Here is a 20,713-nt window from a genome sequence, read left to right on the forward strand (position 1 = left end):
ATAAGGGTATTTGGGCTGAATTGCTGGTCATTCAAATTCCAACATTGTGATCCAATGGAGGATGTAAAAACAGGACTTGCATTGACCCCTGAACCCTAGGCAGTCATTTTTTGGCCTATGCACCCTATGCATAGGGTATGCACCCTATGCACAGGGTATGTATAGGAATCCAGAGCACTATTTGACCCTGAATGAATCGCCAAACTTTGCAGGAGCTGGATGAAACCGCTTGCAGTAAAGCACGTCCCTCTCTAGAGGACATTTTGACAATGGTTTGGAGAGTTTTACTTTAGTGAAACCAAAGGGAAATGTCTGTGAGTGCCTGAGTTTGTCAGCTGCAGCACGGCTGTTTAACATTCAGCCCTCAGCAGTTCCTATCGCTTTATAGATGTTACCACAGGAAAGAGCTCGTCGCCTACCACGTCACTCACGGCACACCACAGCCCCATCCTAGCAGGGAAGATACCAGAATTTCAGGCCATCACGCTGGTGAGACACGTGGCGTTTGACACTCTTGCAAGATTCGTTTTCACGCTGTTGGAGCCTTTTCACGTTTGAAAATGATGACTTCTCTTCGAATGAGGCAGACACCTCTTCTTGTGGTTTCAGCCGAAAGCATTACAGCAAGCTGAACGACTTGGCACTGGTTCAGACGTGTTCCCCGTACACTCGCTCTGACAGTCTGCAGCTCGGCTCCTCAGGGTTGTTTGAGGGGGCATTTCGGAGCACCATTTCCCAGGCCACAGAGGGGTCAACACCTTCCGCTCGTTGTCTGCCAAACCACAGAAGCTACTCATTTAGGTTCTGCCTTAATGAGAAACATAGGCCCCATGCCCTGGTATACCCGGCTGGAGAAGGTTAATAGATACTTAAAGCTTAGCCTGCACTTGGGGGATGCATCCCGAGCGAATGTCTCATTGGAGTAGTTGGGTTGGATATTAAGCATCCCTATGGGGATCTTGTAGCCTTCGCTCTACAGACATGAGCTGAAGTTCCTTGTGCCCAGATGGCTGGGCTTGGGCTGCATTGTCAGAAAAATGGACTAGGTCGGCTATGAGACCTTTCTATTTCTTAACTGCTGTTGGCTTGATGCTGACCTCGCTTGGACCACTGTAGCACAACCGGGAATCAAGGCCATCAGGGCTAGATTCACAAGAGGTCTTAGGTGGGTTAGATGCTTCTCTAGGTGCTTAGGGGCAACACTTGGTGGTATTCATACAGCTCCCACTTACACTGACATGCCCCAAAAGTCCCTTGGCCACCTGGGCACTGGGCACACAAAACAGCTTAAGTGCTGATGGCACTGAACAGTGCAGCGTGCAGCTCGTGTTTAAACACTGGCAGGTTTGGGGAAAAAAAAAAAATCGGCCTTTCCTCATCTCTCACCTTTGGGGCCTGATTTGGTGGCCATGTCACAAAAAAGGCAGCAAAGCAAGAGGACAAGATGGTTGTAGTGCCCTTTCTGTCCAAAAGCCCCGTGGTTTTGGCACTCCTCTGAGAGAGGGAAGACCTGGGTTTGAATCTGTACCCCAATGCATGTTGAAATATTTCATATCCTACGGGAGGTCAAGCAGAACAGCTTCAAGAAGAAAGGATGATGGGAGCCTCTTGTTCTGGAATACCTTGCAGCCTGGTGGTTAGAGCAGTCATGTGGGGGACATGCCCTGAAGGTTAGCAAAGACTGGAAGCCCACAGCATCCATATGCAGGATGTGGGTTTAAGCTTTTCCACAGGGGTAGGTGGCGGGGGAGCTAGGAGGGGCTTGATCCTTGTTGTGGCAGCGCAGCCCAGGCCCCTTCCCCACCATCTGCCCTAAGGTATGCATCCACCTGCCACCGGCAATGGCAGGGGCCTGGGGTCACCCGCCATAGAGCCTGGGCTGCCAGCAGCTGCACCAAGGTCCATAGAGGCTCAACCTGGCTCATTGCCGGTGGCAGGTGAATCCCAGGCCGGCTATGGCAGGTGTGCATCCACCAGGCCGGCAATGGCAGGCAACCAGGAAGCTGCAAACAGCTGCACTGGGGCTCCCGGAGCCCTGGCCTGGTTTAATGCTGGCGGCGTGCCTTGGGGCAGATGATGGGAAAAGGGCTGGGGCTGCACTGCCACAACAAGGATCAGCTTTTTCAGGCTCTGGGCAGGCTCCTGCTGCCCACCATGGAGCGGGCACCTGCAAGTCACTGTACTGAGATCTGCAGAGCCCCAGCATTGCTCGTAGCTGGTGGCAGGTGCATGCACATCTCTGGGCAGACTGTGGCAATGGGTCTGATCCTTGTTGTGGTAGCACAGCCCCAGCCCCTTCCTCGCCGTCCACCCCAATGCACGCATGCTTTGCGTGCCATGCTCTAGCATGTGTACCGGGATTGTTGACCCCTTCCCTAACCCATACGTGGAAGGGAGAAGGGCACTGTCTTTACCTCTCCAAGCCGTCCTTCATCAGAAAGGACAGACTTCTTGGTTTTTTAAAGAATGGGCCTGGATATTTAAGTCCAAGAGCGTGTTCATGGCTGTGAATCCTAGGCAAAGAGCTAGGTACTTAAGTGTAGCTATCTCCTGCTGCAGAAGTGCGCTTTAGTCCTTACAATAGTTTTTAACATCTTGAATGCTTCCTTGTTGAAATTCCATGAGGGAGCACACAGCAGAGTGCACATAATGTTTGAATGGGTTTGAATGAGTCCTCTTTCTTTGTCTCCTTTTAATCACATTAACATACATTCTCCAGTCATACACAACATTTTATTAAACTGTACAAACACCACTGACATTTTAAAAATTCATGTTAACGCTCCTAATTAAACATGACGACCAGCTGCAAAATGGTACGCACAAATTTCTCCTACATTTCATACAGCACAGACGACGACTTCTCAAGAGCCATTACACTAACATTACTGGCATATTTTTTTTTAACAACAGGATGCTTTTCTTTTCTATCTCAGACTTGTATGCTGCTGTTCATTCCTGTGCTATCTGAGTACCTATTTTACACATTGCAAGGACCATAATCACTACTAATGATACCCAGAAAGTAGTTCCACGTATAGAAAGTCTAAATTTCAAATGGAATGAGTCACTAAGATTACCCTGTACTTCAAAACGCTAAATACGGAACAAGAGCTTCAGTTGGCATAAACGAATGTAGCTCCATCGAAGTCAACAGAACTACATGTAGCAGAGTATGTGGCTCCTTGTTTCTGCTTGGACATGATAACCAGACTAAATATTTCCATTAGACTGTCAGTGAAAAGCAGTAACTTAATGGCATTAGATCTTCTTCCTAACTTTCCATTTCTATCTCTTGAACAGCAAGTGATTAAATAGGACAAATGGTTTTGCAAATCTTAGAAGACAGAATAAATGTGTTTTGTTTTGTTTTTTCTAAAGGGTTCCCACTAAAATCTCATTACTGTGAAGATGTGTTTTTTTTTTTGCCCAGCTACATTTTGACAAACACTAAAATAGAATAAAATAGGTCAGCAACTTGTTGTTGCCACTGGGGAAGACAATAATGTGCTGTATTGTACAAGGTAGAGGCTCATCTTGAGATGTGGTGTGCAGTTTTGTACCTGGATTGAGAGCTGTGCTGAATATCAAAGAGCAGGGACATAATTTACAGCTGTATAAATTTGGTGCAGGTTTTGAAAGTACTGAACACTTTCCTTCAAGTAAATAACTACTGTGCAGTGAGCAGAGGCTCAATCTTGTAATCCGTAAATCACCGTTCAGGAAGATTATTATAGAAAATGAGGGAGGGAAGGGATCTCAGGAGGTCACATCTAGCCCAACCCCCAGCTCACAGCAAGGGCCATCCCCAACTAGATCATCCCAGTCAAGGCTTTGTGTAGTTGGGTCTTAAAAACCTCCAAGGAAAAGATTTCCTTGCTATCCCTGACTGTATTGTAAAATGAAAAGTCTCACCCCAGAGGAAACAGGCCACATTTTACACTGAACACGGCACATGCTACAACAGAAATTTAAGATTTAGATTTGAAGTCTAAGATGTATTTCGATACAAGTGTTGGAGTCTGCCCCTGCAAAGCTTTCCTATCCCAAAGGGTTGTTTTTGTATATACAAATATTAATGTTTGCACTCGGGCACATTTTCTGGTTCAAAGTGAGTGGGCAGGTATTTTCTCATCACAAAAGTGCGTGGATGTGTGCGTACATCTTTGCACGTGCGCACGCGGAAGCTGCAAAGGAGCCCAGTTGAAACGGTAGTTTGCCGAGATATCTCAGTCCTGCCACTCTCAACCCTCTTGCTGAGAGTTTTGCCTGAATATGAACTGCAGGACTGGGCACCAAAGTGGCAAATTTGAACAGTACAGCAAGGGCTGAAATGTGCTCGCCTTGCATGGGGAATTTTGCTGGCTACATGCATCAGTAATGGGAGCAGGATTGGCTACCTACTCTTTTTCTAATGCCCTCAAATTCATGAATATTGAGAAAAGAGAGATAGAGAGAGAGAGAGAGAGAGAGAGAGAGACCAAGATAGCTCACAAGAGACATGGTCATTAGTGAAATTTGGCTGGCATGTACTACAGTTGTAGAAGCAAGTGAACACCGACAAATGCTGTCTAAGCTGTCTCCGGTGGGCTTTTCTCTCCTGGTTCTTGATCAAATCAGTCATGTTCTCAGCTGGCAAAAGTGTTGCTCGAACCAGCTCACAGAATTCCTTTAACGAGGAAAGTGCTGGGTGAGGCAAACCTCAGGAAAGTATCCTCTCCATTTTAGGGTTCACAAATGAGAAGTTGCTGAACATATTTTGGTCCATGCTGTTAATCAGCGCTCTGTCGGCACACGACAGTCTAGGCTTTTCGTTCAGAAATTCCTTGTCGAAGTTGCTACAGTCACTGGGTGATTTCTTCAAGAAAGAATAAAGGAGTAAAAATAAAGTCATCTGTTGCGTTTTGGAGCATTTACTGTGAATCTAATCAAATCTAATGATATATGGGGTAAATGATATAACCTTGGTAATCCATGTATCTATTGCTATGGTATCAGTCGCCTCTATATCGCCATCCTAACTTATTCTCCCACACTGTGGTGCTAATCACCTGAATATCATTGTGATACCCAGGCGTGCAGGCATACCAATTATACGGGAGACTTTGCAGCTCTGACCCCATAAATTCTATGACAGGGGAATATTAGAACCAGGGTTACCTCTTCCATAAAACAAGGCTGATTACATAAATGTGCCAATCAAATGTGCCAATTTAAAGAGTGTTTGCAAAAGACTCTGAAGTTTAAAAGCTCTTTATAGCTGCGGTTGTTATTATCAACAGCACGCGGTTCTCCCGAGTTCACAGCAGAGCTGGCAGATTGTCAGTGGTGCTGAGACGCAGAATCCCATGGAGCAGCAGAAGTTAGGGGTGACTTTTGAACACGGACACCTAATGCAAGGCCTTCACAGGGCTTTCATTTTCCTAACTGAGCTTTCAAATCGAAGGACCTCTGTCCAAGGTTTGGCTTGGTTTGCAGAACAGCTCAATGGGAAATGCATGCAAGAAATCGGCACAATGAACACCCATATTCTTAAAGGGCTTAGAAGCCAAACTCCTACTGATCTGAATGTGGGGAAGGCACCTAAAATATCATGCCTAGGTATGGATCAAAGACCATTAGACATCAGATTAAAGTCCACAGGTCTAGACACCCAGCTGTTAACATTTTTGCCAGAGTGCCTGGCTAGTATTCTTGGAAATACTACTCTAAATGCCACAGGTGGTTTGCATACAGGCTCTTCTTGTCTGCTCCTGGCACTTGCTTTTGTGTCTGTGCTTTGGGAATAATGGAGCAAAAGGAAGGATCTGGCTTGGGGAATCAAAGGAGATTTGTCCTTACCACTCTGGGTTTGAAAGGTGGCTCCATCGCTCTGTCTTCTAGAGCTTCCCAGTTTATCTCCTGGAAGAAAGCATGCTGACGGATGTTCCCCTTCGTCCCCAATCTCCTCTCAGGTTCTCTCACAAAAAGCTGGAGATCGACAGGGAGAATACGTCACTCTTCTGATAATAACACTGTACCCTGGCACATTTCTGTGTGGGTGACCTAGTGCTGTCTAACACACGTAGGGTTAGGCAGAAATCTGAGTCCAGACTTGAATCTTGTTGCTAGTGGCGCTGATTCCATCATGTCAGGTTGGAACAACTTTGCTCCCTCTTTCTTTCAGGGTGAGACCAAACTCTGCGTCAGCACCTAAGTGGTGCCTTCAAAATGGGCACAGGCAAAAGTAAATGGACAATGATGTACTTAAAGCGCACAATCATTTTGTATTGATTTTCAGAGATGCCTGTTTTGCAAATGTGTGCTTACTTGTGTGCTGGGGTGCAGTGACGGAGTGGTTAAGTGTCTTGCTGTAGCACCAGGCATGTCTTGCTGTGGACTTATTCTGTGGACTGATCCTAGCTGACCCAGCTATAAATGGGTACTTGTGGTCTGCAAACTCACAGGTGGTCAATTGTAGTGCCTACTAAGTCACTTCCTTGTGTGCTACTAGCTGTGGAAACTCATGCCCCTAACCACACTAACCTGATGGGCCCGTTGGCTTGGGTGGCCATTTGATTTTTTGGATTCTCTATGTTAGGACAGATAAAGCGTAAGGCATACTGTTGGACAATGTAGCACTGAAGAACTGGCCTGCTCAGAAGGCAGGTAGCTTAGAGCATTCTTACACATGTTTTTGGCATGGTGCCAGGTGCTTTAATTAGTGAGCCGCCGTGCTAATTAAAAGCACCTGTGCATCATGTGCACATGTGTAGGAGCCCTTAGTTTTGTATTTTGCAGAGTTCCTTGGCTAATAAAAAAATGCAGAGCCTTAAATAAGTCTGATAAAGACACAGCAACGCTCCTTAGAGATCAGTCATTGCACATTGCATGCTGTCTTCCTTCCTCTCTTCTGTTGGCCTTCTTATTGTGATGCCCTGGGCCTGGCTTCCTTCCTTTCTCAAACTCATCTGTAAACACACCAGGCTCTTTTAGCTCAGATAAAGAGGTATTTCTGCACTGACCATGGCAGTGGTTCCCAAGTGTTTTTTTTGGAAACCATGATACAACTTTATCATTACGCTTCTGGCTGTAGGGTGGCAAGACGCTTAAAAGCACACGGCACCCGCCCTCTCCCATTGGCCTCCACAAAAGGCAGAGTAGGAGACCTGGCCCCACGTGTGGATGCTGAAAATCTGGCCTTAAACCTGACATAGGCTTTCTGCACATTGGGCAGGACAGTGCCTTGTACATGCATGCTCTGTAACACGTAAGTACACGGCTGCTGCTCAACAAATAATATATATCAGTAAGTAGCAGCTGGGTGAAATGATGGGATGACGCAGCCCGATGACTTCTTTTTGAAAAGAAATGAGAGCTAGGTTATGATTGGTGTTCTGAGCAAGCCAGCCTAGCCCCTTCCCGGTGTTGAAAGGGAGACGGATGATATCCCTGTAATTCAGCAAGTCGACTCCCCTTTCCTAAATGATGGGTTTTCTACTAATGGTGCTAAAGAGCACAGAGTATTTAATGAAACATAGTCAGTGGTACTGAGAATGGCCAACAACTGGGTCGACTGTCTCTTCCCCCTAAACAGAAGTTCAGTGTTTGGCAATAATGAAGGTTGCCTTTCTGACATGACTGAATATAAGTCTTGCAAAGGCTCCAGCTGTTTGTGCAGAAAGATGGTGTTTCATGCACAGAGAGAAACTTATTCAGGCCTTTGTAATCTCTACTGAGGTGCTATGCACTACTTGGGTAAGCATGTTCATTCTTCATTATTGATGTTCACTGTTTTCCAGGGACATGGGGAGAGCGGAGAAGTTGGGTGGCAGTGTTGAGGGTGTGGGGCTATTGCTCCACATGGATGAGTTCAGGTTCACACTAAAGACCATTTCCTGTTATCTCAACCACATCGGGTCATTCAGGTTAAGGAGACCAGCTATAAGCATTAAAGAGCCACAGCTCAGCTGGTGTCTACTTATGTCACATCACTGACCGCAGAGGATTATGCTCATTTATACCGCTGGGATATCCAGACCAAGGCTCTTGACACTTCCTGTGTTGTAGTTTTGGGCAAAGTAGCAAATAACTCGTGACTCAACAGTCAATCAAGGCACTTTTGATAATGAATCCTGTCTGTCATCTCACTGTGTGTGTGATATGACAGGCACTTTGCAGCAGAAAAACTGCCTTCAGATACGTTTTCAAGAAAATCACCCTGCCTTTCAACTTAAAGGCTGGCAGAGCAGTGGTTTCCATTTGCAGGAAGTGGTTTATGGTTTGAGTTGCCTGCTAAAGTGGGGGTAAACTGGCCCAAGAATGACAGGTGTGTATCCAAGAGTTTCTCCCCTCTGGCAACATCTCTGCAACAGGAGGGTACCTCCTATTATTTCAGAGCACTGTGGCCCAAGGCCTTGGATGTGAGAAGCACTAAGCACTACTCAGGAGAGGGTGGATAGAAACATCAGCAATCAGGACTCGTGGTAGAAGAGAGATCTTTTATTAGACCAACTAGATTTTTGCAAAAAAAAATTATTTTTGCAAATATCTAGTTGGTCTAATAAAAGATATCTCCTGTACCACACGTCCTGATTGCTTTTGCCTCTAGACCAACATGGCTACAACCCGGATACCACAACAGGAACATGGCTTTGGAGCAGGCCATTGCATTTTGAGTTCCTCAGACAAAACTCTCTCTCTCCGCAGTACGAAAGATGTTTTTCTTCATATCGTTTAGAAGACACAGAAGTCAAGGGAGACATTAAGGGTGTGGTGTCATGATACCCATCCTGTAAGACCAGAAGTTCAGTTCCTTCTTACCTTCACTAAAATCTCTTTTGCATTCTTGTCGAGCCAGCGAGGGTAGTATGGATTATCCATGCGGATGGACTGGAAAAGCTCCTCTTCATCTTGGCCGTGAAAAGGAGACTGACCAATCAACATCTCGTAAAGAAGGACGCCGAAGGACCACCAGTCAGCGGAATTGTTGTATTTCTGCCCGAGCAAAATCTGTTTTGGATGGAGATTGGGAAGAAGTGAGAAAGGCAGTGACTTGAATATTCAAACCTCAACGTAAGGAACAGTCCCACTGCTCTGTTTTGCACTGCTTCAGGACAGCTGTAATGCTGGTTTTCCCACTAATGGATGGCTTTTCCGAAGCTATCTGTGGATGACACACAATCACCATAATGGTTCTTGCACTACCCTTCTTCACAGCTACCGATGCCGGGAATGTGGTCAGGACAACTCTTAGTTGCAGCCATCCCAGGTTGCCCGAATAATCCTTTTGGGCTATACACAACTAATTGTAAATCAGAGCCCTCTCAAGACAACCTTAACTAGTTATTGGCCAATAATGGGATCAAGAGCATAAAGGATACATAAAGCAACTTGGCCTTGCCCCTTATGCTCAACCCGCACCAAGTCCAGCCTGGACATAGCTCAAGATTTGGGTTCAGAAGCAGCTGTGTCATTGTGGGTAAATCTCTCTGCTCCTCAATTTCCGCACCTACAAAAAAAGATCCCTACTAACCTTTGAAATCTAGGCACAAAAACAGCTCAGTGAAAGTGCTGAGTCTTATTTTACTCTGAAGTTTACTTTCCTGAAACAGCAGAATACCACTACAGTGAAATTTATTGCAGAAGAGGTGTTCACATGGATAGCAGTTAAAGACGTGCCAAAGTTACCTTATAAACCCTGCTGTTTACTGTGTTAGAAGTAATAAAAATGGCTTTGAACTGCTGAGCTGAAACCATATCAGCCCTTAATTCCTTTGCAAAATTCACAGGAAGAAAGAAAAATCAACCCAGGCTTGTGAAGTCTGCACTGCTTAAAGAAAACCCTAGTTTACTGCTTAGCATTTGGGGACATATTTAAGTCATCAGGGTCGCATGAATTTGGTAACCAGAACAGTGGTCCTCCAGCTGTACTCTGTGGACTTCCTGCGGGGAGTTCACAGACAGCATGTCAGATAATGCTGCTATCTCCATCCCTTCACCTGCTAATGCTGTAGGTTTGTTTTTCGTCATAAATAAAAGTTGGAAGGCCAGTAGGAACCACAGGAGGGAAGAAGGAAGGAACAAGTGTCACCGCCTGTGATGTGACTCTCGCAATTCCCATAGCGATTTTGTGCAATTGCAAGTGGGATCTTTACCGGGATCTTTAATCACACGAAAGCAGGAGAGGAAACCATTAGATTATGGGCCTGATGCTCCACGCTGGTTGTGGATTCCTCTCTGCTAGAATATATGCCCAGTAGAGGGGAGTTTTCTGCAACATGATCAATATAAAGGTGTCGGTAGTGGACAGACTGGTCTCAAGTGAGACATGCTGGAAATTGTGAAAAAAAATGAGATTCCAGATCTTCAACGCCAGCTGCTAGCATCTGACATCCCGAGAGATCAAAATCAAATCGGCTAAAAGGTTCAAGCTTAAAAATGAAAGGATGTGAACAGTGTCCATAAGCCTCTATTATTGTCTGCTGGGTTTTAGCATGTTCATTTGTTGTTTTGATGTTGCTCTGATTACATTGATATACAACTGATGGGAAAGCTGCCTGTCCACTGAAAGTACAAGTCAGCCTGTAGCCTCTATCTGTCACAACCCCATCACCGAGTCACTCCATTTCAACCTGCTCCTTACTGCTTCCAAAGGTATTCTTGCTTCACAGCTGACAGTGTATCTAATAGCCTGTTTGCAATGATGATTCAGAGGCTTTCTGGTCCAAACAGTACTTATGCAAACAGGACTCCATTTCCAAAGGAGGAGGAGGTAAAAAAAATACCACGTGCTAAGTCATTTTAATGGTTTAGCTGTGTTTGAAGCAGCAGGATGGAAGTGAAACTTTTTCTAAGCTCCACATATACTTGTACAAGTTGTTCTCTGGTGTAGTGGAAGCCCTCTCAGTCAGTGTTTCCCAACCCGTGGGTTGCAAGAATATATGAAAGGGTGGCGAACAAACTTAAAAAATGGATTTTCCTTTTAAACATGGGAAACTGTGAATTCCCCTTGCAGGCTGGCAGAGCTCCAGTCTGCAAGGGCCCGCTTGGGGCTCCCCCTGCCCCACACACTGGGGGGGTTGAGGCCTGGGGGGCAGTGGATCGCGAGTGAGGGGCACTGGGTCGGGACTGGCCATCGATGTTTACAAATGGGTCCTGGAATGAAAAAAGGTTGAGAATTGCTGCTCTAAGTTGCACGGTACAACAGGGATTTCACTCGACTATAAATAGTGCATTCATTGAGCTTTTCATTGCTGGAAACTGCATGGAGTCGGGGATGTAGCTGAGAATGAAATGATCCTTTCCTTGAGATCAGTCTGAGCATTAAAAAGAAAGCCCCATCCCCACCAACTCTGGCTAGAACAACGATTGTTGTAAGTCGATCAGAAGGTTAAATAGGGCTGAAGTTAAATGTTGCATGGAGACCACATTCGATCTGTGGAACATTAAGTGGTGGTAAAGTTAGAGCATGCTGTGAGCAGTCGCATGTTAAGGGTTAATACTGCTTCTAGGCTATACTGCTCTGACTGGCGCTAGGGCTAGAGACAGGAATTACACACAAACTGATATAAAGTGATCTGAAACTGGTTCAAATCTGTAACATGATAGAAGTTCAGTGCACATAAACCACTTTCAGAATGGCCAACACTGGTTTAAAATAAACCTGGATGGGTGTAGTATCAGACTTAACTGATTTACATTAAATTGCTCTATTGAACTTCTGTCCCAGATCTAGAGGGCGGGGGAACAGGGGAATTGGGTAGGAGCCAGGATATTTGGGCTCTATCCCTGATCTAGGTGGTGGGGGTAGTGGTGGAGGGGTCTGGCAGCAATGTATCTTGGGATGTGGGAGGACTGTAAATTGCTCATTTTATCTCCATGGAGCAGGCTGAAGTTACTCTAACACAAGCTAGGGAGCAAAGCCCAGAGTTAACCCTTGCTCAAAGTGGCATAACTTTTAGATGTGCACAGGTCTCTTAGGATGAATTAATGAGCTTTAACATGCAGATGCTCATGTTTTAAGTGCTATTAGTACGGTCTAAATCAGGGATGGGCAAAATATGGCCCATGAGTCAGATCTGGCTTGCAGGGCCTCTCCGTGAGCCCTCTGTAAGCCCTGGCCCTCACTACTCCTCTGCAAACCAATACCTCCATGCAGAAAGTGCAGCTCCGGTTGCTACCACCCCCACCCGCCAGGCCTGGCCTGACCCACCCCAGCCCCAAGCTAGAGGTGCCGGAGATAAGAAGCTTCTACCTGGCAGAGTTTGTGCCTGGTCCCCTGAGGCTGTTCCCAGCCTCCAAGCCTGTGAGAGTGGGAAATCGGGTATGGCCTCACCAGGTTGGGAGCCAGGGACTCCCGCTGGGGGAATGGGGCCAGGAACATGGGAAGTCCCATGCTGAGGGGTTGAGAAGGGCTGGCCCCACACGCTGCAGGAGCTGTATGCTATGGGGTCCAGTAGGGCTGGCTCTGCATGCTGCTACCACATGTGGCTGGGGATTGGGGCGGGAGCATGGCAGCTGGAGCTACGGAGTTGGATGGGGCTGGCCCCACTCGCTGCTGCCACATGTGGCCAGGGACTTGGCGGGGAGCGCTATTGGGACAGGTGGGGCTGGCCCTACATGCTACTGCTATGTGCAGCCAAGGACTGGGGCAGGAGCTGTGTGTTATGGCGCTGGGTGGGGCTGGCCCTGCATGCTGCCACCACCTGTGGCCAGGGACTGTGGTGGGAATACAGGGAGCTGTGCGCTATGGGGCCACATACAGGTCCAGGGACTCATATACTTTGGGGACTCCAAGGGCCCCCCTGCCACACACCCCTCATACACCCCACTCACCACCATACCCCCAAACACACCCACAGCCCCCACACATACTCCACCTCCCCATCCCCCACCATACCAACACATACCCCTACACTCTCCCACACACCCTCAGCCCACCACATTCCCCACACCCATACCCCTCCATACTCACCCTTCCTCACATGACCCACCCACCATACCAGTACCCTACACCCCACCATGCTCATTCCCCAAACACCTCCCCCACATACACCCTTTCACCCTCCCCCCCAATATACAAGAGTAAGGCTGTATTTTGAGCAATTATGCAATCGCTTCTAGATACACTACGCAAACACACAAATCAAAACAAAAACCTTTTTTTTACAAAAAATTAAAATATGTTATAGCAGATTTTTTTTTTTTTTTTAAAGTATATGATTTGTTTTTTTTCTGGTTTCAAGATGACAATCCCTGACTCCTTCCAAAAGGAGCACTTCCAGAGCAAGGAGAGGAACATTTAGTGGCAAATATCAGGGGTTAATGGGAGGGACTTCTGGTCCCAAGATGGTGACCAGGGGGACGGGGCACCTGTCTAGGGGTGGGGCTACCCTTGTGGCCCTCGATAGCTGAAGAAAACTCATTAAGCAGCCCTTCAGCTTCAATAATTGCTCACCCATGGTCTAAGTGTTATGTGTAACTTCACCCTTAGAATGGCCATGAATGGGAACACTCATTAAGGTGGCAAAGTCGAGCCTGAGGGCTCACTGGCATTTCTCAGATGGATTGTAATGGCTCCATCCTGCAGACCTTAAGGCATATTTATTATTGTGGTCAATGAAATGAGAGAACATAAGACTCAAAGACCAACTTTGATATCTGGATCTGACACATCTCTGGGAATTTTGCCTGAGTCAGACTGCTGAGCTGGGCTAGGTTCAACATGTACTGGCCAAGCCGGTAGGCGAAATCCCTAAGAGGAACATTGGGGGTGATCCAGAACTCCTCTGGGGCTTCTGTGCCAACTGTATCATTGCTGTCATGGGCCAACATGCTTTTCTAGAGGAGCCTGGCCAGGTCAGCTGTCTGCCATGTTAATACTGGCTTCTGTTGCCAGCTTTGGCCATTGTCAAGGGGCCAAAGCCAAGCTGCAGAAGTGTGGCTAACCAGAAGGCCCCCAAGCCTGTTTCTGAGTGACCACAGCATGAACTTTTGCAGACGTGATCACTAGCTTGGTCAGCAAAGTAAAGGGAGCCATTCACATGTCTAAGTAATTCAGTAATGAGATACAATTAAACAAATTAAATAATGAAAGGAGACTTTCTAAGGGAAGCACCTTCATTAAGTCATCCAAATACACTATAGTATAGTTTTATCTTAAAATATTAGTGGCAATGATTGAGGTAACCAAATGTATTGGATGCTATTTTGCTATAATGGATATGTTTTTGATAAGATGCTTAATTTGTAAAAAATAAAACTGCCTTGCAGAGAAGACCATGAACTAAGATAAAGAAGGAACAGGACAGTGTTGAACAGCATTCTACAATGGGGAAGGAAAGGACATAAGAAACCCTCCTTTTTACTTTCCTATGGATATAAATCCCAATGAACTGACACCTTCCAAGTCCACAAGAGATCTGGTTCAGTCCAGTTCTGAAAGTTTCAGTGAAACAAAAATTTAAATAAAACTAATCAGAAATAATTTATTAGACTATTAGATCCAGCCATCTATAAATATGGGATATATAGACTGGAGGGAAATGTAGACAATTCCACAAATTCAAGACCTGCTGCCAATTTGTGCTGCCCTCCACCCACCTCTTGAGTCTCCTCAGCCAGTACAGGGGAGAATCTAGGTTGTGCAGTCATGGGTAGCTACACAGACTTTGAGATAAATGTTTGGTTTTGTATTTTGAAGTGCGAGCAAATAAAAGGTCAGGCTGTAGGCCTGTTTCTGCCTCTTTTAGACTGGACATAAGGAAAAACTTCTTTACTGTCCAAGCCCCCAAGGCCTGGAAGGGACTTCCCACAGAGGTGATGCAAGCCCCTACTCTGGACACTTTTAAGAAACATTTGGACACTTATCTGGCTGGGACCCTTTGACCCCAGCTGACTTCCTGCCATTTGGGCAGGGGGCTGGACCCGATGATCTCCCGAGGTCCCTTCCACCCCTAATGTCTATGAAATCTATGACATCTTTTATCAGCAGCCCCTGCTTATAAGGGTAACTATATAAGGGTAACTTATATAGTTAAGGGTAACTATAATCTATATACCCTTACATAGTTAAGGGTACCTTATATAGTAAAAGGTAACCTATATAAGTATACCCTTGTATAGTTAAGGGTAACTATAATCAGGATAATACTTCCCACCTTTGCTTTTCAGAGCAGAGGCTGGTTATTATCTGACCCTTTCCACTAGTTACTTCCTTTGCAGTCATAGACATTAATGGCTGACACAGAAGGCAGCTACACAAACTGCTGCAAACGTAGTTGCTGGCGGCTGAAGCAATGTGATCTAAAATTGCAGTCTGCTGGATGGGCGGTCAGGAGATGTGGCTTCTAGTCCCGACTCTACCATGTGATCTGGGGTGAGCCACCTCCTCTCTGTATGCCTGTATAGCTCTTCTTTCTCTGAATTTGACTTGACTGCTTTGACTGTAAGGCCTTTGGGACGTAGAGTATAATGCATGCAAAACAGCAACATTGGGCCTGGCGTTTAGCTAGGCTAGAGCAGGGTCAATTATTTTAGCAAATTATAAATGAAACGGAAAAATGTGGTTTTGATGGGAATGAAGCCATTTGTGAAGTGGGGTCAAATTCAGCCATTAATTTCAACCCCCCAAATTTAAAAAAATTAATAAAAAAAGCAGGATGGTCAGGAAGTTTAACACTAAGGTCTTTGAAACGACATGCTCAGGCTTTTCGTTTTGAAATAACGTTTCAGTTTCGTTCCATTTTAAATGAGGGTAAAAAGGATCATTATCACCTTAAATTGAAAAAAGAATGTTTTGTGCCACCCTAGTATGAATTTTTCTGCTTTTTTGCTTCACTGAAACAAACAAACAGAAGACATTTATTTCAGGTTGGTCAAAAATGAAACTGTTTTGGGGGGTTTTGGGGGGTTTTTTTTGGTTTGGCCACAGAACCAAAACCATCCATTATTTGAACAGTTGTCCCCTAGATGCTATTACAATACATATAATAACAGCAGGAAGAAGCAGCTGCACTGAAAGGCAGGAAGAAAGTCGCCTGCTACTGCACATGGTTTGAGAAATGATCCATAAATTGTAACCGTACTTTCAATTTGTAAGTAAAATGTTTTTATATGCATGGGTTGAATTTCTAGAATAAATGATGGGGCAGAGATAAAACCTCAATGCTATTTTAAACTCTCCCTCTTGCATTAAGTAAAGTCACAGATAATGGATTATCTCTTGGAAGCTGTAGCTCAGTTTTAGTTATCAGAAAAAAAAGATATTTTATTTTTTTTAGGAAGAAAAGAAAATTGAAGCTGAATAAAAGACACTTGGGGCACGATTGTGATCTCTCTTACACCAGCTTTCATACTGAGTATTTCCAATGACTTCAAAAGGCCTCTTCCTCCATTATACAGGTGTAAATGAGATGGGGATTTGGCCAGTGGAGTGCAGTGAGAGATCAATGAAATACAGTCTGGGGGAGAAACAAAGGCTTTGAAGCCATCGGTAAGGACCGATATCCATCACAAAAACACCCAGATCAGGAAATTGAATCTTGAAATGCAAACAAATGGATTTCAGAGCGGTGTCAGACATGATGCATCGAGGTTCTCTTGTGTTCTCTTCCAAGCTGAGAAATGCTTTTTCTGGCCCTGGTTTGCTGCCAAATTAGTCAAACTCCCTCCACAGTAAGAACTGTCTTTTTTTGGGTGTCTTGGTGTGTTAAAGCAGTTTGCTCCTTTCTCGAGAAAACCCTTGTCAGAAATAGCTATACTTAATTGAAAATGAAAATGTGAACGCTATACATTACAGCGCAAGTGAATGGAACGGATGTCAGCTCTTCGGTGGGGGGGCTTGGAGACTGCCCACGCTGGCTGCTTGGGGAGCTCCTGTACGCCCAACCCGAACCCACCCCAGCCAAGCATAGGGTTGGAAGAGACCTCGGGTCACATCTAGTCCAACCCCCTGCTCAAAGCAGGACCAGCCCCAGCTACATCCTCCCAGCCAAGGTTTTGTCGAGCCAGGTCTTAAAAACCTCCAAGGATGGAGAGTCCACAACTTCTCTGGGTGGCCTGTTGCAGTGCTTTACTGCCCTCCTAGTTGGAAAATTGTTCCTAATATCCCCCTTCTCCAGGTAAGTCTGTGGGGGAAGCACAGTGGCGGAAGCCCCCCTACGTCCCTGGATGAGCCGCCCAGGCTCAGTTTGTCCCACCACCCAGCCCGGCTGGGGCCTCATTTACCATTGCCCCTGCTCCCACCCTCACCGCGGGGGCCTCGATCTGCCCCTGCCTCCCCCCCAGCTCCTTCCCTTTCACAGAATGGATTGGTACTTGCCTGCCGTGCTGGGCACCCAGGGATGTACACTCTGGGCTGGGATCCTGCCTGCATGCACGCCTCTCCCCACCTTTGCTGCAGCCACCTGGAGCCCACGGCCGGGCTCCCTTGCAGCCCTATCCTCTGCCCTGCATTTGGGGGGGCTGAGCCCCATTAGGCCCTGCCTTCCACCCCTTATGCTAATACCTAACCTAAACTTCCCTTGCTGCAAATTAAGACCATTGCTTCTTGTTCTGTCATCTGCCACCACTGAGAACAGTCTTATTCTATTTTCTTTTGAACCCCCCTTCAGGTACTTGAAGGTTGCTATTAAATCCCCCTCAGTCTTCTCTTCTCCAGACTAAATCAGCCCAGTTCCCTCAGCCTCTCCTCGCAAGTCATGTCCCCCAGCTCCTGAACCATGTTCATTGTCCTCCGCTGGATTCTCTCCAATTTGCCCACATCCTTTCTGTAGTGGGGGACCCAAAACTAGACACTACTCCAGATGTGACCTCACCAGTGCAGAATAGAAGGGAATAATCGCTTCCCTTTATCTGCTGGCAACACTCTTCCCAATGCAGCCCAGTATGCCATTAGCCTTCATGGCAACAAGGGCACACTGTTGGCTCATATTCAGCTTATAGTCCACTGTCACCCCCAGGTCCTTCTCTGCAGAGCTGCTGCCCAGCCAGTCAGCCCCCAGCCCATATCAGTGCATGGCATTGTTTTCTCCTATGTGCAGGACTTTGCACTTGTCCTTGTTGACCCTCATGAGATTTGTTTTGGCTCAATTCTCCAATTTGTTGAGGTCACTCTGATTCCTAGCCCTACCCTCCAGTGTATCTACTACTCCCCCCCCCAGCTTAGTGTCACCTGCAAACTTGCTGAAGGTGTACTCAGTGCCATCTTCCAGGTTGCTGATGAAGACATTGAACAAAACCAGCCCCAGGACCAAGCCCTGGGGCACTCCGCATGATACCGGCTACCACCTAGACATCAAGCCATTGATTACTACCCTCTGAGCCCAACACTCCAGCCAGTTTTCTATCCACCTTACAGTCTATTCATCCAGCCCGTACTTCCTTAGCTAGCCTGCAAGAATGTTGTGTGAGCCTGTATCAAAAGCCTTGCTAACTAAAAGCAGTGCATTGCTGCATGGCCCAGGCTGCTGCAGGTGGATAGACCCCAGAGTCTTTCCACCACAGCTCCCCTGGCTGGGCTGATGCGCAATGCAGGGCCGCCTGCAGGGACCGAAACCCCTTCTCTTCCTTCCCCACCTCCCTGGCAAGGCTGCGCACCAGGCTGGAATCACAGGCTGACTAGGGTCAGTGACAGTCGAGGGGGCGGCTCTGGCCTGGCACATGGGCAGACCAAACAAGCTCTGCTTGAGGCTAGAGCATGTGCAATGTCACCTGGGATGGCAGCGATCACCCTCAAAGTTACTCTTTGATGGGATCTGGCACACAAGTTTGATACAGCGCTCTACAGAAAGCGCTTTAGGTTAGTAGCCATCCATCGAGGGCTAATCCAGAGCATGATCCACCATTTTTTAAAAGCTGTGAATGTCTTTGCAGTTATAGCTTTAGAGCCCTTACTGCCAGCTTAATGTGCAATATGTGTAATGTCTGTACCTGGCTAGGCTCTCCATCTTGGGTAGGCTTATGGGCCCCTACCTGGCACTCCTCTAATGGTATCCGTTTTACGTTTTTGGGGAGCCTCTGGTGCATTCAGAGCAGAAGTAAATGCACAGTGCTTGTTTTCACGGTCTTGGTATGGCCCGAGTGGGTAGAGACATGCCCACATGGGCCAGATTTTGCTCTGTCTTGAGCTGATGCAAACCGAAGAACCGGCAGGAATAAAAGAAAGCATACTTGACTGAACTGAGGTTGTGGCCACCTTGGTGTCTCTGGGCAGAAATGAGAGCAGCTTTAGGCTAATGAATCTTCAGCTCTGTGGGCAACAAGGAACAGGCGAAGTGCAGCGAGCTCTAGCTACTCCCATCTCTGCCCTGTTGTGTTCCCTGCATGGCCCAAGGTGGCTCTGCATTTGGGGGACCTGGGGGGCTGGCTCTACTCTCTCAATGGGAGCTGAAGACTAGTTTGGGCCCACTGATGCCAGTTATTTATACTAAAGTACGTGAAAGTACAGCTGCTATTCACGTACGTTTGGACTGACTGGCCGGAGATGTATTTAGCACCCAGGTATCTAATGACTGGATGTAAGCCCCACTTCACTAAGCACTTACAAAAGTTGTAGCCCATTCTGAGTCTAAAAATACTTTCCAGCACACTTTTAATGATAAGTGCATGCTTCTCTTATTGAAGACAGCGTTGTGCTGGATGGATTCTGCCAAGTATCTCAGGTTCTCTGAGTTTTGTGATGCTCCCAGACATGGTGTCATTTCAGTCCCCTGATTGGGTGGCCTTTATAAACTGCTCTTGCTTCTGCTTGAAACGAGTTTCATCTAATCACAGCATAAATTGCATTTGTCGCTTAACCCCCTGCTGAGCGCAAGCGGTGCCTTCTACAAACATGATTAACACTGCAGCTATACTAATGACCAAATACAGACAACCACAGGGCATGAACAAACCAAACCAAGATCTAATTTCTAACCCGAGCAGCTGTTTGTAAACAGGAGTTTGTATTTTTCACACCGCTCATCAATCGATCAATAATGGTTTTATTTCCTTAAAAAGGATGCAAACATTGGATCAAATGACACTTGCAGCAACCTCGGGGAGGTCAGGAGGCTGAAGTCACACTTACCTCGGGCGCAATATAATCAGGGGTTCCACAAAAAGTGCTCGTCTTGGAGTCTCCAAACATGTTCTCTTTACACATCCCGAAGTCAGCAATTTTGATGTGTCCTTCCTTGTCCAAGAGAACATTATCCAGCTTCAGGTCTCTGCAAAATCAGAACCAAGTCAAGCTCTCCTTTGTAAGTGTTCTCCAGCTGCATAAACTAACACATAACAGTGTACTTCTCTGTGCGTCTGCCTTCATAATGTTTCCAGGGAAAGAGTGGTCAGGCTTGGTGGTCTGAGAAGCCGATGGAGAGAGCCAGGACCTCTTGAATATTAATCTGTACTCTGATTGCAGCAATGACTGTGGCCAGCTCAGTCAATTATATTGTCTACTCCCATTTCCTTGTGTACCATATGGGGTAATCAGAATTATGACACCTACCATATGCTATGACGTTAACTGGGATTAACTGCTTTGCTGCTCACAGGAAGCTCCAGGAAGCGAACTACTTCAAAGAAGCACGATCCCTCCCCCGGTTCTTTGCTACACCAAAGACGCATTCTCCTGCTATATCTATTTAAGGTGTGTAGGATACTGCCTTACACATACCCAGGTCTCATCCCTTCCCTGGCTCTCTCCCCGTTCCCCTGGGCTATCCTGGACATCAGGGGAGTGTAGGAAGAC

At 46.5% G+C, this 20,713-nt stretch overlaps 1 protein-coding gene across 1 annotated transcript in view; it reads right to left on the reverse strand.

Moving 5' to 3' along the window:
- Positions 1 to 2,711: 2,711 nt before the first annotated feature.
- The window catches only part of PRKCQ (protein kinase C theta), a 98,095-nt gene continuing 80,093 nt past the window's right edge, over positions 2,712 to 20,713 (reverse strand). The window contains exons 17-20 of the mRNA XM_019487590.2: positions 20,051 to 20,189; positions 8,803 to 8,991; positions 5,842 to 5,970; positions 2,712 to 4,858 (exon numbers count right to left, since the gene is read on the reverse strand). Coding sequence (XP_019343135.1) covers positions 4,703 to 4,858; positions 5,842 to 5,970; positions 8,803 to 8,991; positions 20,051 to 20,189 — 613 coding nt within the window. The 3' untranslated portion in view covers positions 2,712 to 4,702. The remainder of the gene's footprint in view (positions 4,859 to 5,841; positions 5,971 to 8,802; positions 8,992 to 20,050; positions 20,190 to 20,713) is intronic.

This window comes from Alligator mississippiensis, chromosome 4, assembly GCF_030867095.1.
Source record: "Alligator mississippiensis isolate rAllMis1 chromosome 4, rAllMis1, whole genome shotgun sequence".
In the NCBI taxonomy this organism is placed as follows: Eukaryota; Metazoa; Chordata; order Crocodylia; family Alligatoridae; genus Alligator; species Alligator mississippiensis.